General features: G+C 40.7%; 2 protein-coding genes across 3 annotated transcripts in view; one reads left to right on the top strand and one right to left on the bottom strand.

Moving 5' to 3' along the window:
* The first annotated feature begins 6,064 nt into the window (after positions 1–6,064).
* Positions 6,065–16,427, top strand: LOC117265877 (uncharacterized). Of its 2 annotated transcripts, none has more exons than XM_078160586.1 (6): positions 6,065–6,214; positions 6,332–6,411; positions 6,596–6,710; positions 9,050–9,162; positions 10,445–10,559; positions 16,114–16,427. In XM_078160586.1, the coding sequence occupies exons 1-6, from the start codon at positions 6,172–6,174 to the stop codon at positions 16,182–16,184; spliced, it is 537 nt and encodes a 178-aa protein (XP_078016712.1). In that variant the 5' UTR covers positions 6,065–6,171; the 3' UTR covers positions 16,185–16,427. The 2 variants fall into 2 exon arrangements, with proteins under 2 accessions (XP_078016712.1, XP_033496553.2); XM_033640662.2 differs by lacking the exon at positions 16,114–16,427 and adding an exon at positions 10,793–11,136 and having other exon boundaries at positions 6,066–6,214.
* The window catches only part of LOC117263148 (coiled-coil domain-containing protein 172), a 20,347-nt gene continuing 19,662 nt past the window's right edge, over positions 16,275–16,959 (bottom strand). Inside the window, exons 7-8 of the mRNA XM_078160904.1 lie at positions 16,433–16,520; positions 16,275–16,319 (exon numbers count right to left, since the gene is read on the bottom strand). Coding sequence (XP_078017030.1) covers positions 16,275–16,319; positions 16,433–16,520 — 133 coding nt within the window. The remainder of the gene's footprint in view (positions 16,320–16,432; positions 16,521–16,959) is intronic.

Here is a 16,959-nt window from a genome sequence, read left to right as displayed (position 1 = left end):
AAAACTTACCATGTTTCTTGTCCCAAAACCAGACGACAGTAACTCTACTTGCCTAAACCTAACCTCTGTAAATGAACATTAATTACGTAACTGTTGTTAAGGACGAAATGTCATTCATGGGGCACTAATTAATAGGATATCCTATGAACCCTTCTCTTCATATGAACTGTTGTGTCTGCACTTTTAGAGGATATCCTACAAACCATTATACAGTATGAGAACACATTGTTTTAATTGCCTAAATCTTACCCCTGTAACTTTACGTTAATAACGCAACTTTATATTAAGGATGTAACATCATTCATGTGACGCTGATTCCTAGGACATTATACATATTGCTGCGTGTGTGCATTTTCGTAGGATACCCTATGAACCACTATATAAGGATATGTTTCTTTAATTGTCTAAACTTAACCTCTGTAACTTTACGTTAATCCCACACCTTTACGTGAAGGACGTCATTTGTGGAGGTCTATTTTGTAGGATATCATACAAACTGTTGTGTCTGCATCTTTGTAGGATATCCTACAAAATCGTTCTGTGAGGACACCTTGCTGTAATTGCCTAAACCTAACCTCCGTAGTTTTACGTTATTTCTGTAACTTAACATTAAGTACGTAACATCACTGTGGGTTGCTAATTTGATATCATACAAACTCTTGTGTCTGCATTTTTGTAGGATAATCTATGAACAGTTCTATGAGGATTGCTTTAATTCCATTTAATTCCCTAAACTAAACCTCTGTATCTTTACGTTTCGGACGTAACTTTACGTTTAGGATGTTACGCCATTCGTGGGGCGTCGTCAAATGACCTACGAACTGTTGTGTCAGCATTTTTGTAGGATATAATTCGAAGCGTTCTCTGAGGATACATTGCGTTAATAGCCTAAACCTAACCTCGAACTTTACGTTAATTACATAACGTTAAGGATGCAACGTCCTGCCTGGGGCGCTAATTCATAGGATATCCCACGAACCATTTATTGAGAATACGTTGCTTTAATTGACTAAACCTAACCTCTGTCGATTTACGTTTATTAGGTAACTTCACATTGAGTACGTAACGTCATTTGTGGGGCACTATTTTTTGTAGACTATCATACGAACTGTTGTTTTTGCATTTTTGTAAGATATCCTACAAATCATTCTATGAGGATATATTGCTTTAATTGCCTAAACCTAACCTATGTAACATTACGTTAATTACATAACTTTATGTTAAGGATGTAATGTCATTCGTGGGGTGCTAATTCGTAGGATATCCTATGATCCGCTCAATGAGGATACGTTGTTTTAATTGCCCAAACCTATGGTTATCATATGAACTGTCCTACAAGGAAGTGTGTTATGTGGATGTTGTTTGTCATAATTAATCTAATCATTTTCTCAGTAATTAGACGAGTTAAAGTTAACTTCCGTTGATTTAAGGCCCTTCAGGTGTGACCTTGTCCTACTGATGGAAGAACCAGCTCATACAAACACTCGTACCATCCTTTTTTATGTATGGGGACTTGTGTGTGTATATAACATATTGCTGGCTTAATGTGACCCATATGTTACTGGATTAATAATGGTGTGGCTGCCAACAGAGAAGCACTTGATGTCATTTAATTTTAATTCCAATGGCCAAAAGTTGTTGTGTGTTCTTAGCATGCAGTTGAGAGCAAGGGGAGCCCATATGGACACCACTGGGATCCCAGTCTTACAGTGACACAGGTGCCACATGTTTGGGTACACTTTGGATGTGCCATCCAAAGAAAAACGAGAGGATTAGTCATTTCAGCAAATGCCCCGAAGCACCATATGTTCACAGCCAAGTGCCAAAGCCCTCTAGTGGTGGTTGTAATTAAGCCTCTTGTCTGTCGGGAGCAAAGGAGGAAGTAGTGTGACTTTGCTCTCGAGCCAAGAACCCAGGAACAGCACCAGGCTTTCAAGGCAGTTTGACATAGTGGCCAAACTGTGGACTTACAACTTCTGGGTCCGTCACATGATGGCAATGGGCCCAAAAAGACTTTCCCATAGGTTAAAGTTGTGAAAGACACATAAGGACAAAGGATTCATTTCACTAGTAGGATTTGATCCATTTGGTCTTATAACATTTCTAGAAGAGTCACATGATTAAATTATTGGCTTAACTGGTTAAGTTGGCTGCTCAGCCAGCGGGAAATTACTATGAACCTCGCAATGTGGAAGATTTGGCTAATTCTACGCCCAGGTTTCAACAGTGCTCATAGCAATGAACAGGGCCCCACCTCCACCACTGTATCCAGTTCTCTTAATACGTCCATGTATGGAGCTGCTAAATCAGCAGAGGGAGAATATCTGGTTGGTCAGATGGGTCAGCAAAATGTTTGAACATGGCCGTTCCTGGACATTAACCATGTGGTTCCTAAGGGATCCATGACATGTAGGGTCCCCTGACTTTAAGGAGGTAGTTAACCTAAACCCTGATGTTTCTTGAAACTTAACCAACCATGATTTTTTGCCAAACTTGAACGCAATTGGTCTGGGCCTGAACCTAATCAAACCTTAAAGCTCATCGTATCCTCCACGAATGACGTTACGTCAACGAATGTCAAAGGAAAGTTGCACAATTAAGGTAAAGTTATGGAGGTTAGGTGTAGGGGAAAAAAAAACATGGTGAGGACGTACGTTAAAATGACTCAACTTCATGTAGTTCTGAACACCCATCTCTTGGGGAAAGTCCTGTGTTTTATGACCAATCCACTACTCTGACCTGCCTCCTTACAAGACCTTGTTTCCTTCCTACTTGTTTACCCTGGTCAGCACACTGGTCATGTGATCGCAGCTTTCCAGAATACATGGTTTATGCACAAATTACATGATTACATTGGATATGTACAAATTTGGGTGCATTACTTTTCATAGGAAAACGGAACAGTTTATGAGACGGTCTGAAAGAGTAACGCCTCCAATGTAGCATTGCACTCCTATGGCACTGTTTTACTCATGAGGGATAGTTAAAAACAATGCGACACAAAGCTGAAACACATTGTTAACACGTGGTTAATGTTGTGAATCAGTCACAGTCAGGTTTAGAAAAAAGATCATGCTTTTGGATACAATAAGTAACTTTGTTACACAACTGACATGATATAAATACATCATGTGAGTGACATCAGTACACAAATGCGTAATGTCCTGTTAGATCAGTACTGACTTTTGGTCTCAAACAAGACTTTGTTGATGTTTGTACTACATTAGTGGCTTTAAGGTGGATTTATACTCAGCTCTATGCAGAGCCTACGCATGTGGCCTTCGCCTTTTGTGAGCACTTGTACAGTGGTGTGTCTGTGTCACTCTGCAGTTACATCTACAGGACACTAGCCGGCGGCAGGGTTTCTGTAAAGTGCTGTAAAGTTTAATTGATTCAAAACACACATTAAACACACATTAAACATGGCTTAATAGAGACAGTTTCGAACACGAGTACACAAATTGGCTCCATTCAAACTCACAGGTTTCACTGACAAAACAACTGTCTTACACTAAGCACGTTTCCCACACAAATATAACATGCTAACATTATTAGCACAAGCCTATGGCATTTTGCATTGTATACATTAGCCTAGCGTGTAGTTACATCTCTCAGGAGGTGCAGGTCAGGCTACAGTGTAGGTATGGTGTAGATTTGATGCAGAAGTATAAGTCCTGCTTTAAATGTCAAGTATTGCAGCAGATAGGTTCACTGGAGGTAACTAAAAGTAGGGTGACCATATTTTGATTTTCAAAAAAGAGAGGACACTCGGCCCGGCCACGAAATAGCCTGCTTAAAGGATACTCGCAGTTTACTCAAAGATGCCTTATCATTTTAATATATTTAAAGTTTATATGTATGAATAGAATATTCAGTTATATTACAAAATAATATCTCTCAAAGACAGAAATTCAGATAGGCTCCTATAGATAGGGTTCGGATTCGGTCAGCTTTCAGTGAAAATGTAGTGTAAAAATAAATAAAATCCTACTGTCTGTCCTGTTTATTGCTTGGGCCCTGTTATTTACGTGACAACACCTGAACAGAACACACACACACACACACACACACACACACACATTGGCTGTTTGTTTCTACCGGTTAAATACCTACCGGTTGGTTAAATGCTGAAAATAAAAGAGGGAGACAGGTTTTTCCTGTTTTATCTTTTGTTATATTTCTCCCTCTCCCCTCACTGGAAGCGTCAGACCTCCCGCTGCCCGCTCCAGTCTCAAACATGGAGGTCTCCCTCTCTGCAGAGCATCCACGGCCTGTTAAATAGCCTGTAACTACTGTGTGACACAAACTCAGTGCTTTAGTCATTAAATAATGTCGGGCTCGGTTCGGTTTCGGACATAACAAAACAGAATGACTGTTGGGTTCGGACAGAAATATGTGGCCCATGCCGCACTCTAACACACACACACACACACACACACACACACACACAAGGAAAACCGGACATTATCATCAATTTATAAACACCCCCCGGACGCCCCGGACAGGACGTCAAAAGTGGACATGTCCGGGCAAAAGAGGACGTTTGGTCAGCCTACTAAAAGCCCAGTGCGTCTCAAAAAGATGCTAAAGGGTGCCTTTGATATCAGTAGTGACAAAGCAGCAGTATTTGACGCCCTGGGAGTGAGAACTGTGTATAATTTTCTTTTTTTTTCTTGTGTAAACACATTCTTCCTCCTTGTTGACATGTGGCTCCTACATTACATTACTAGTGATTTTTTTTTCATTTTATGGACTTCACACAGCTCTGGAGCCACAAAAGGCTTTATACAATTTTACATATCCGATAGAACTCCTCAAGACCTGTAAACAGACTTTGATGTGTGAAATCAGTGGATCTGCCCTTTAACCATCACCATGTAAGATCAGTAAAACCGTTTTCTTTTGACACAGTGATGGAAATATACAGTTAGTGATCACACAGGGAGCTAACTGAAGGAATGGCAGCGGGAAGGCAAAACCATGTGGTGACTGGTAACACTATCAAGCACTAGTTACAGGCACTCACACATCTGAGTGTCTTGTACTTTTATATATGAAGTCAGAGGTTTTTACACAGCGACTTTATGCATCAAAATGATTATATGCATAACCTGGTCGTGTCACACTTCTATAGCAGATGCTTTCCAAAGGCTGACGAACATAAACAGCAGGCTTCCACAATAACACGTCGAACATTATGGATTTAAGCTCTCATTTATTCATTATTGTTTGTTTTTCTTCTCATTAAATGTAATCGTCCAATCAGCAGGGGAGTTCTCTGTGCTGTGCTGTGCTGTGCTGTGCTGTGCTGTATGGATTTGTGGGTAACATAACATGAACACATTAAAGAAAAATGTGATTTTGTGTTCTGTCTTTGAACACATGAGAAGAAACCCAGACTAAAAGGCGAAGGATTGAAGCATGTGAGAGGACACGCTGGCGAGATAATGACAGCTTTCGAGGTCCATTTGGAGGACTAATCTTTGTTCCTCAAATCAAACATAAAAAGGCAATTCTCTGTGTTAATGAGCTCAATCACTCTTCCTGAAAGTTTCAATAATTCATCCGCTGCCAGATCGTCAGACATCCATAATGAATAACATCCACAGTGAATTATTTACACGGTCATCCTTCGCGCCACAACTTACTGACTGACACTGAGTCACCCAGTGTGTCTGACGGGCTTTTGTGTTCATTTGTGTGTGTGGATTTCATACCGACTTCATAATGCGCTCACAGCTAAGAAGTGGTGGTGGCATTCTGTGTGAAGACGAACAGTACAAAGGCTTATTACTTCGGTTAGTGTGTACTACCAGCTCCCCCATCAGCACGAAGCGGGGACATGCAGTGGAACAAATGATGTATTATTGGAAGAAATCAGGAAATATTTGTGTGTCAGTTGCAAAAAAATCTGCACAAATAAATATGAAACAGAGTTGTACACAAAACTTAATAATATCCACCTCTGCAGGTCCAAAGTTCACATTGCATCATAGGTTAGAAATGGAAGATTGTGAAATGTTGGCAATCCACTTCAGACTTCAATCTTGGCTGCAAATAACAACATTGGCCAATTCTGTAAACTTTGCTCCCGCAGACTGAGTCAATAAATCCTCCTGTCCCAATTTTCTGCCTTCATTGCTGGGTCCTAAAAAGTCTGATTCAGTTGCCATGGCATTACAGGGAACACTTATCTGGTTCTGCTCACTTGCAGGTAATCTCAGTTTTATATGTCTGAAATGGAGACCGTCATGTGACTGTGTGTGGCTAAAACAAATAACGCAAAGGTAAAAAGTTGGATATTATACGCAGTTTGTGTGTGTGTTTGCAGTCTTGTCCTCCACTGCACCTCAACATGAATCTTTACCTCAGAACTGCACCTCGTCAGGTCAGCTCCTCGAGCATCTCAAGGTAATCTATCAATGTTTGAGAAGCTGTAACATGCACGCACATGTAGCTCACGCTGTCCGTACTCACACAAACAAACAGAAAATGAGACAGTGTGATATTTTTAAGATGCTGTTTGCTTTCCACATCATCATCCCACATTGTCATACAGAGAAAAACATGTGTCGTGTCTGATCTGAACCAACAGGTGGCGGTAGAGAATAGTGAAAGCCTGACATCTGAATGGAGTGCACAGGAGACAGCTCAGATCCTGCTGACCCTGAGGAGTCTGAATGATATTCTGCACCAACACCAGCTGAAAGGTAAGAGAGGAGTGAGACAGACATCTGTGTTTGTTAAGATAGGAGAAGATAAGAGGAGAGGAGACTTTATTCATCCCACGCTGGGAAAATTCAGAAAGTTCTGCACTGGTCCATTTTTGAACCTGCTTTTTTTTTCAGTCACAAGTCGAGTTAGTCAGTTTGAGCGCCTGGACGAGTGAGGCTTGACGAGGCTGTGCTAGCTCTGACCTCTGGGTTTGCTGCTAAATGCATTGCGTTGAGGTGATATTTCACGCTTGCAGTACACCGATGGTACGAACATTCCTCACTACAGAGACTGCCGAGAACGTTGCTCCTATCAACAGCTCCATCTGGGTTTTTTGAAATGTAAATGCTCCATTCAGGGGGCCGAGCAGCGCAGTCTCATCTGCCTCCATCATGTGACAAAGCCTCTGTAGCCTTAAATGTCGCACCAGGTCAAAGCGCACCACGGAGCATGATTAATCACTGTTAATTTTTTTTAATACATTATTTTTTCTGTGATTAATCGATTGAAATGAACACGTTATTTTGACAGCCCTAATCTTACTATATAACGACTCTGTGTGTGTCTGTGTGTCTGTTCCACGTGTTTCTCCTCACTGACTTGGTCAATCCATGTGAAATTTGGCACAGTGGTAGAGGGTCATGGGAGGATGCCAATGAAGCAATATTACATCAATTGGCCAAAGGGGGGCGCTATAGCAACCAACTGAAATGTCAAACTTTGAATGGGCATATCTCATGCCCCGTATGTCGTAGAGACATGAAACTTTGCACAGAGATGCCTCTCCTCATGAGGAACACATTTGCCTCAAGAACCCATAACTTCCGCTTATATAGATTTTCCGCCATTTTGAATTTTTTGAAAAACACTTCAAATGGATCTCTTTCTAGGAAGTTTGAGCGATCTGCATGGAACTGGGTGAACATAATCTAGGGACCAATATCTAAAGTTCCCTCTTGGCAAAAGTTGGAAAACTTACTAAAACTGAGCTTCTATAAGGCAATGAATATTGCGGAGGGCGTGGCTCATCACATAAAGGTGTATAACATCTCAAGGGTTTCACCCATCACCACGCAACTTTGTAGGCATATGACCACACATAATCTGAGGGGACCCCTCCATTATTGACCCCATCAAACAAAATGGGGGCGCTAGAGAGCTCATTTCTTATCTAGGCCTAACCGCCATATGGATTTTTACTAAACTTGGTAGATATGTAGAACAGGACGCCTCAAGGTGACTGGAGAAATTTAACTCTAACTGGCAACTGGGTGGCGCTATAACAACAGAAAAATGCTTCAAAATGGCTAAAATGTGACCGATCGCTGTGGCTCCCCCTGTGGACCAATGTTTATTAAACACTTTAACTATCTGCCTTTCAACGTGCTACCTCAACTACTAATGTACAGTTTTAGCCCACTAACTATCCCACTATTGGCAATGGCACTACTGTACTTTCAATAAAGCAATCATACTATCAAATTCACAAACACTCTGTCTGAATACATTGATCTTCTTAATGGGTTCAGTTGACTATTTAATCTGCAATTTCCTATGACCTGTATCCCAAACACACACCATGTGAAACTGTACGTGGGCAACTGTGCACTCAATGAGTATGGACTAGTGATTATATGTATGTTAATGTCAGTATTGAGTTTCAGCTGACGTTGAAATGGTTGAAGAGATGCTACAGAGAAAGGTTAGAAGGTGAAGAGTACAAGTGACATTCTTCTCATGATCATAACAGATAATATCATTATTTTTTCACTCTGTATTTGTGGTTCATATGATCTGTAGTATTACTTTCAGTGGGTGTGTTGGGCCCATTTTCCGCTCAGTCACAATTACGTCTTGAGCTAGAAGTACTGAAGTACACTGCACTGACTACATGATCATTTTCAGAAAGCGGGGGTGCTCTCACAGAGCGGCAGGGTCTACCATATTTATCACGTTTGTCAAGGCACTCGAAGTCCAACGCTGAATTAAGTGAACTTTGCCTGGCAAATAGAGGGAGTGCGATCTGCTGAAGATGCTCTCATCACTGATTAAGATTAAATGTTGTGGTGTAAAGTCTGCAGATGGACTCTTGCAGGTAGTAATTGCTGTGGCTTTTCACATGAGCCTGAAATTTGCTGAATAAAGATCAAGCTCCTCGTGCAGGCAGCTCCAGATTTCATCAAACTAAATGAGGACTTCTCAGATACTCTGTTAACAAGGGAGTCAGTGCAGTGTGGAGCTTCAGCCTGAAGGATAAATAAAGGGCTGCAGATGACAATAGAAACAGCTTCAATGTTTTATCGTCTTTATTTATTAAATAATCTCTGATTTTTAGGCTGTCAAGATGCTGAGCCAAAGAAATGCCCTGAAGCCAAAGTTCCCGAAAATGGAGGATTGATATGTGTCAGAGTTGCTAACAACAGCTACTGCAAACCGCTCTGCAGCCATGTAAGTGATGCATACATTTTTACATATTAATAAATGTATGGATAGTTCTGCTTGACAATACATCGTTACACTGTTAGTAAACAGTGTGATGTATTTTGGTGGGTGGGGCTTAGCTGGAGGCAAAACAATGGAGGAAGATGATATAGGTGGACTCATGCACTCTGGCACAAACTGGACCATTCATAAATTTGGAGCGCTGTCTGAATGTTCCATTCGGTAATTCAGAGAGGCAGAGCGCACTCTGGACACTCTGTCTGGGGAGACGGAGCAGCAGAGCGCTGAGCGGAGTGAATGTGGGATTAATTTAATCATTTGTCAATTTATGTGGAAATCTAACGCTCCGTTTGTTCCACCAACAGGGCTCTCATTTTAGTGTAGAGAGTCAGACTGAATTTACCAACGCACCATGTCAGGTCTCACTCTCCGGGACCGCCAGTGTTAGGGTGCTTTCAGCCCTAGAGTCGTCTCCTTTGGTCTGAATCAGGAACTCATGTTGTTCCAAAGTTGTATAATTGCCTAGAGTTGGTTCATGTTCTCACAGCAGCATTTACAAGCGGACCAGATCAAATGCCTTGTGTGAGAAAGCTGCTCTTGATTGGTCAGAATTTCCATGTGGGAAAAATCCAGGAAGTAAAGCAAACGTTGAAGAAGAGTACACTTGCAAGATAAATGTGACACTTTCTAATGTCACAATGGAGGGACAACTACGCAGGTTGATTTTAGCGCTGCTCATCGTGGACTATATTGCTGTCATTGTTCATTTTAGTCAAACCATACAGTTTGAAAACGAGGCGCGGCTCCAACTAGAAAACAATGTTTTGATGCATTGGATGTGCTGAATGTGCATATTAAGGCAGTACAGGAGGAGGTGCACATTAATAATCCTCCAGGACTGTAACATGCTCATGTTTAACCCAAACAATGTGTCACGTGACTGCAGTTGCTTCATATCCAGGTCGGAACACCTTCTCACCACAAACGCGAACACTGACCAACGGAGCCATGACTCCTTCTATTCTGGCTGCCAATAATACAACAAGACCACATTTTCAGACTCCTGTGTAGCCTACAGCCCTGTGGTGGAGAGTTGTGTTTTGCCTCCTGCTAATAAAATGACGTCATTGTGATGTCAGCCCTGAAAAGGTCTCTTAAAAAAGGATGAGTATTCACATTATAATACTCATCCTTTTTTAAGAGACCTTTTTAGGGCTGACATCACAATCAGCCCTAAAAAGGTCTCTTAAAAAAGGATGAGTATTATAATGTGAATCTTCTCTCACAGGGTTATGATTTTGGTTTCCTGAGGAGGAGTCGTATTTATGAGGAATGCACTGAGCAGACAGGATTCAAATGGCGAACTCAGTACATAGGAGGAAACACGCTGGCTGTGTGCAACGGTGAGGTTCTGGATTATTAACTAACCTGGAGTTGCATTTAATTTATATTTGCAAATTTCTGAGTCTGAAGGAAACTACTGAGTTCAGAGCAGGAAGATGCACTTTTAATCCTGCAGCACGGTTATGTTTTATTACTTTTTTATGTCTTAAACTGTCTGTACAAGGAAACTCACATTATATATTTATACAGCAGCTCTGAAGTTGACCTTAACTTCACCTCTCCTTGTTTCTAGCGGCAGCAATTCAAATTTCAGGAGCAAGTACAGCATATTTTCCCAAAGATCAGGACTGCCTGACGACCAAGAGCAACAGCCAGCTGCAGAGCAGCATCATTGATGTTTTTATCACTGAGCTGAAGGGTCAGGGCATTCAGGCAGACTCACAGTCTGCCTGTCTTGTGTGTGGATGACCATGAGACAGAAACAAGTGGGATGAAAATGCATGATGAGGTCATGAATGTTGTGGTGTGAAAGTCGATCCAAGCTGCACTGAGAGGTGACGCTTTGCGAGTAGTTAAAAACTTTGTGACTGTTAAACTCACTTCAAGTTTCAAGAATAAAAGTGTTCCTGAACCTGACTGGTTTCCTTTGTTGGCATTCGTGCACACATGGTGAAATGTGTCCCTCTGACTGTTATGAAGCTGTTGAAGTCCCACTTTTGACTGCGTGCTGTAGTTGTGTCTGCAGCTCTGTGAGGTCCTCACACACCAGAACACAATAGTGCTGTCGGCTGGATGAGAAATATTTGCTATTCCTGGGTTTTTACCATTAGCGGGACAAAAATAATGAAGTTCAGACTAGTGGTGGTTTCAGACAAAAGGTCATGCTGTTTGCTGTGTCGAAGGAGTGAATCCCCTGTGGCTATTTTAAGACAGGAAGTGTTTCCTTTGAAAAATAAGACAAGGTTCTGATCAATCCTGTGTTGACTGATTTTACTGACAATACTGTTAAAAGATCAGAATTCTTAAAGGTATATTGTACGATGCAGGATCTTCCTAAACTAGAATTACTGCCTCAGGGTTGTATGCCTCCACGAACCAGTTAACATTCATGTCGATAAAAACATCGATGCTTCACACATCTTTCCCCTGACAGCACAGAAGATCCATACAATCAGCACAGTTTCAACGTTGGCACCAAGATAGTAGGGTCACAGTGTCCTTTGACATTTGCCCTCCAAAGTTTAATAAGTTTATTGTTAAGTCCAAGTAGATGTTCGTGCCAAATTTGAAGAAATTCTCTCAAGTTCTGAGATAAAATGTTCGCAGGAATGAGATGGATGCAAGGTCACCGTGACTTTGACCTTTGACCTCCAAAATCTAATCAGTTCATCATTGAGTTGAGTCTAAGTAAATGTTTGTGCCAAATTTGGAGAAATTAGGCATTATCTTTTTAGCTTTCCATCTGTACAATTAGTTTAGTTTAGTTTAGTTTGGTCATTTTCCAGCTTATAAAACTCAAATGTTCTGGTAGATAGACAATACGTAAACATTAAGTTAATGTGTTTTTTAGCATTAAGAAAAAACAAAAACAAAAACAAAATGTAAACAAAAAACAGGACCAAAAAGGTGTAGGCTGAAGCCTTAGCTTCCTACTTACCGTTTTAACATTAAAGAGATAGTGCACCGAAAAATGAAAATTCAGCCATTATCTACTCACCCATATGCCGAGGGAGGCTCAGGTGAAGTTTTAGAGTCCTCACATCACTTGTGGAGATCCAAGGGGAGAGGAGGTAGCAACACAACTCCACCTAATGGAGGCTGACGGCGCCCCAGATTCAAACGTCCAAAAACACATAATTGAAACCACAAAATATCTCCATACTGCTCATCCGTAGTGATCCAAGTGTCCTGAAGCCCCGACATAAAAAGTTGTTTGGAAAAACGTCCGAGGCCGTGAGACATGGGCACCGCATTCATGGGGCTTCAGGACACTTGGATCACTACAGACGAGCAGTATGGAGATATTTTGTGGTTTCAATTACGTGTTTTTGGACGTTTGAATCGGGGCGTTGTCAGCCTGCATTAAGTGGAGTTGTGTTGCTACCTCCTCTCCCCTTGGATCTCCACAAGTGATGTGAGGACTCTAAAACTTCACCTGAGCCTCCCTCGGCATATGGGTGAGTAGATAATGGCTGAATTTTTATTTTTGGGTGCACTATCCCTTTAATTGTTTTTATCCCTCGCTTTAAATTTAACAGAGCAATAAAAGAAACTACGTACATAAACATCATTAGCTTATTGTCTGCACAGACAGCCCGAACACATTTCATGTACACTTTGGTGTTCATACTTCAGCTTGATATTAGTTAATCATCTTGTGTCCGTGTGTCTTTCTCATTCGTCTGAACTTGATATCTCAAGAACACCTTGAGGGAGTTTCCTCAAATTTGGCACAAATGTTCATTGGGCTGATGGACTGATTGGATTTTGATGGTCGAAGGTCAGTGTGACCTCAAAAAACATGTTTTTTTTCCGTGACTCAAGAATTCATACTCTAATTATGACAAAATTTCACACAAATGTCTGACGAGATAAAATAATGAAGTTATGCCATTTTTTTATCCAAAGGTCAACTTCACTGTGACATCATGATGTTCTGCAAAACACTTCTTCACCTGTTACTCAGCATCATATCTTGGGAACAGAAGGGGGAGACATTTGGTCAGACACTGAGTTGGTGACACTCATCTTGAAACTGTGCTGATGAGTGAAACGCCAAGCGCACAAGGCTAGTGTTGGTCTTCACTTTTGCTTTTGCTGGCAGTACTGTTTACGAACAGTAGCTGACAAGTTGTGCATAGTATATTTTTGAGTTACATGAATGCATTTTAGCAGACAACAAGTAAATAAAGTATGGACCTGTGTGAAATTAGGTGAAGCTAGACAAGGCAAACACATATTTATCACTCCAGCAGCCACTGAAGTATAAACAGGCAGCTCAAACAGGAACACTTTGGATTAAAGCTGATGTTTCTCTGCTGATAAACGACTGCATCACAGCATTTCCATTCACAAAAGGATGGGTACACCTGCGAGGCCCTGATCGCCGTGCTTTCTGTCTGGCTTCATTTTACTAATAGTCACTCGTTATGTATGTGTTTGATGGCAAGATGCAGACGAGAGCAGCAGTTTAAACGAGGTTAACCACTCCGCCAAATGGACTGCTTTGTGTGCCGTTCTGTCTGCCCTCGGTTTCTGCTAACACATCCAGACGTAGCTCACAGAGGTGAAGGTTAAAAAGTCAGAATGAGATTACAGGATCTCATTAGGGTAGCCATTGACATTCCACATCATTCTATTAGGAATCACTCTAATCAGAGAGAAAACGACCCACACAGTGACCCTCTGGTGTCGGCTGACAGCCCGTCTAATCATCAATTACTGAAATAACCGTCTGTGGACTGAAGGAGCAACAGTGGTAAACTGTAATGTCGCACATCTCCCATTAGGTGACAGTTAGCAGCTGAATCATCCTAACAACCCTCTCAGCATACCTCAGTTTATATTTGGTTTGGGGCTGCCTCTCACCATTTATGCTGCCCCCCCCCCCCCCCCCCCATAACTTATGACCCACTAGACGTGTGTGAAGGTGTATTTATCTGCAGTGACGCTGCTCTCTAGCTTATTATTTTCCCCCCTTTTTGCTTTGTTTGCAATGTTCCTGGGCACAGTGCACAAGTGATAGTGGTACTTTTTAAACTTGATTTATTGCTTTCACAAGGTGCCAGACCGTAAGCAGCTCACATTTGAACGAAGCTTTGAAAATCATGCTCACAGTGCTGAAAAAACAAAAGCAAACATACACAGCTTTTCCACCAAAATTAGCTCATGCACGCAGGTTTTTTAAACACGACCAGCAAACAAGTATGCATTTCTGGCTATGTGGGGTATGTGTGCTTTTTGTTAGGTTTCTTTTTTGGGTGTGTCACATTCAACGTCACGGACAGACCAGAAAACAGGTTAGTAAGCAGCCAGGGGGAGCTTGGCTCCTCTTAATAAGACATGAGCGCTCCTGAAAACATGTTTTTCTCAAGCATATTGACAATATGCCATTTTTGCCTTGCATTTTTATTTTCTGTGTCTTCATTATCAGGAATCATGTGTAAAATTAGGCCATTATTGATGACAGATTCATGCATGAGGGTGATTTCTCCCTAATACACTTTAATAAAGATACCGGCACGCATGCTATTCTTGCCATTTTCATTGAAGTTTGGTGGTGTAATATCATAAACTTCTCTCACAAAGATAAAGAAATGAAAACTGCTTTTATATATGAGATGTGCAGACACAAAGCAGGTAGGCATGCATGCTTGCAGCTACTACAGCCACATATTAACCCTTTGAAACCTCAGAAAATTGGCCTGATTTCTTTTAAAAACATGGGGAAAACGCAATGAGTAGCAAAAGAACAAATGACCCCCCCAAAAAATTGCAAAAAAATAAGTAAAAAGAGAAATAAGTTTAAAAAAAAAAAGAGTGCTTAAAATTCTAATAATTCTGTGACATATTTTTTTAAAGTGTAATGATAATATTAAAAAATATGGTTTTCCCTAGATTTTTTTGTCTTTTCCCTTGTTTTGTGTTTTTTTTTTAAATGATTTTCTAATTTATTTATTTTTTTATTTGTGGAACATGTCTTACCAGTTGGCTAAAAGAAATCACACCAATCTGCTCAGAGGTTCAGAGGTTTCAGTACTTGTGAAAGGCGTCTGAAAGCAGCACAAGAAAAGTGATGTCCAGGTTTCAAAGGGTTAAAAGTCACATGTAAGAGAATCACAAACAGGTGTCCACATACTTTTGACCATCTAGTGTTCAATTCTCCAGCCAGATGATTGATAAGTGCAGTGAAAATAAATATTTCATCACTTTTCCTAATTAATTGTCCTTAAATCAGTGTCACTGATTAAATTCAAATAAAGCAGAACTTACAACATTATTTTTAATTATCATGGAATATTGTAACAAATTTATTTTACATGTGTGTTTGCATGTAAGATTGTGTTGTGCAGTGTTACTCTTTGTACACTAGAGGGCAGCAAAGACTCACTTTTTGAATGCTGTCTCTCTGTCAGCAGTGAAACTCACAGGCTACTCAGTTCAACATGTGTGTGCATGCTTTTACTTGTTAGTCGTCTGCAAATAAATCAAACAATATATCTCAATGAAAGGACTCGCTGAAGGTAGAGACACACCTGCAGATTGTATTTTGGGTTTGAGAATGAAGGAGGAAAAGATTAAACAAATATTTTATGCTGAAAATGTCAGTTTTAATATTTAAACTCTGTTTTGTTTTAGATCTTTTACAGTGTATATATAAAGGACAACAGTAACACATGAAATGATGAAGATTTTAAACCATTTACTTACAGAACTTGTTCTATTCATGTACCTTTAAGTACAGAACACTGTTAACTATCCTGCTCCATTTGTTCCTTCCTGTCTCCTTTCCTCTCTTTCCCTCCCCTCTATTCATATTCATGTTTGTTTTTGACCAGACGAGACAATCAGTGAACTGATGTAACCTGTATCTCTGTCTCATCATTGTGCCAGACCTAATGCCGCTCACTCCCCTGGCTGCTGTCCAGCTTCTGCTGACAGAAAAAAGAAGAGAAACTAAATGACAGCCTACAAAGAACCCAGTGAAGAATGAGGATGAATATGAATGAACTTCCTTTCCCCATTGTTCCACTTTGAAAATGAATAACGATGTGCTACACCTCAGCTGTATTTGAAAGATGTTGTTTTTCTGGCCCGCTCTGACATGCAAATAATGCTGTCTGATTCTGGTAGGATATGAATACCTGCGTCTAAATCTAAAACACTTTTTTATCAGCCTGAATAAAGCCTTGTTCAAAACACAACAACTTACCGTCTTCAGGAGTTGTATTTCTGAGCTGAGCACCTCTCGCAGGAACTCCAGCTCTCCCTCTTTATGCATCTCCAGCTCCTTCCTCAGCCTGGTAAACAAATGAAACCCGTGTCAGTAACTGAAGGAGCGGCGCAGAGAGAAGAAAAGAAAAGAAAAGAAGAAACTCATGAAAAGAGGCAACTTGTAAAGAAAAGCATCAGCACTTTCAGTTCCACATATTGGATTTAAACCTACTGATGCTTTTTCTTTGTATCACTACACTTGGAGTGTTTTATCACTGAGAAAATAAACTAAACCAAATCATCTCCATGAAAGTGAAGCCTATTCTCCACACTGGCGTTCAAGCTGATGGTGACGATATATCCAAACTCTTATAAATAACCACATTAAGATCAACCAAAGTCAAGTTCACATCACTGGTTTGATGTATTCAGATGTATGCAGCAGTAATTCCCAAAGCAACTACTAGAAATACAGCTGGCAGAACGTCCGAGTTGTTTGACAGCTGAGTTAATATTCAGGATGAT

Source organism: Epinephelus lanceolatus, chromosome 17, assembly GCF_041903045.1.
Source record: "Epinephelus lanceolatus isolate andai-2023 chromosome 17, ASM4190304v1, whole genome shotgun sequence".
NCBI classification, from domain to species: Eukaryota; Metazoa; Chordata; class Actinopteri; order Perciformes; family Serranidae; genus Epinephelus; species Epinephelus lanceolatus.
The sequence above is the reverse complement of the archived record's forward strand: the minus strand, read 5'-3'. Positions and strand labels throughout refer to the sequence as shown.

What these genes read in the sequence shown, in the direction of transcription:
- LOC117265877 (XM_033640662.2), top strand. Translation starts at nt 6,172, where the DNA reads ATGGCATTACAGGGAACACTTATCTGGTTCTGCTCACTTGCAG. An exon ending in CTGGTTCTGCTCACTTGCAG is followed by an intron (nt 6,215 to 6,331) that starts GTAATCTCAGTT and finishes GTGTGTTTGCAG; the next exon opens with TCTTGTCCTCCACTGCACCT. An exon ending in GCACCAACACCAGCTGAAAG is followed by an intron (nt 6,711 to 9,049) that starts GTAAGAGAGGAG and finishes TCTGATTTTTAG; the next exon opens with GCTGTCAAGATGCTGAGCCA.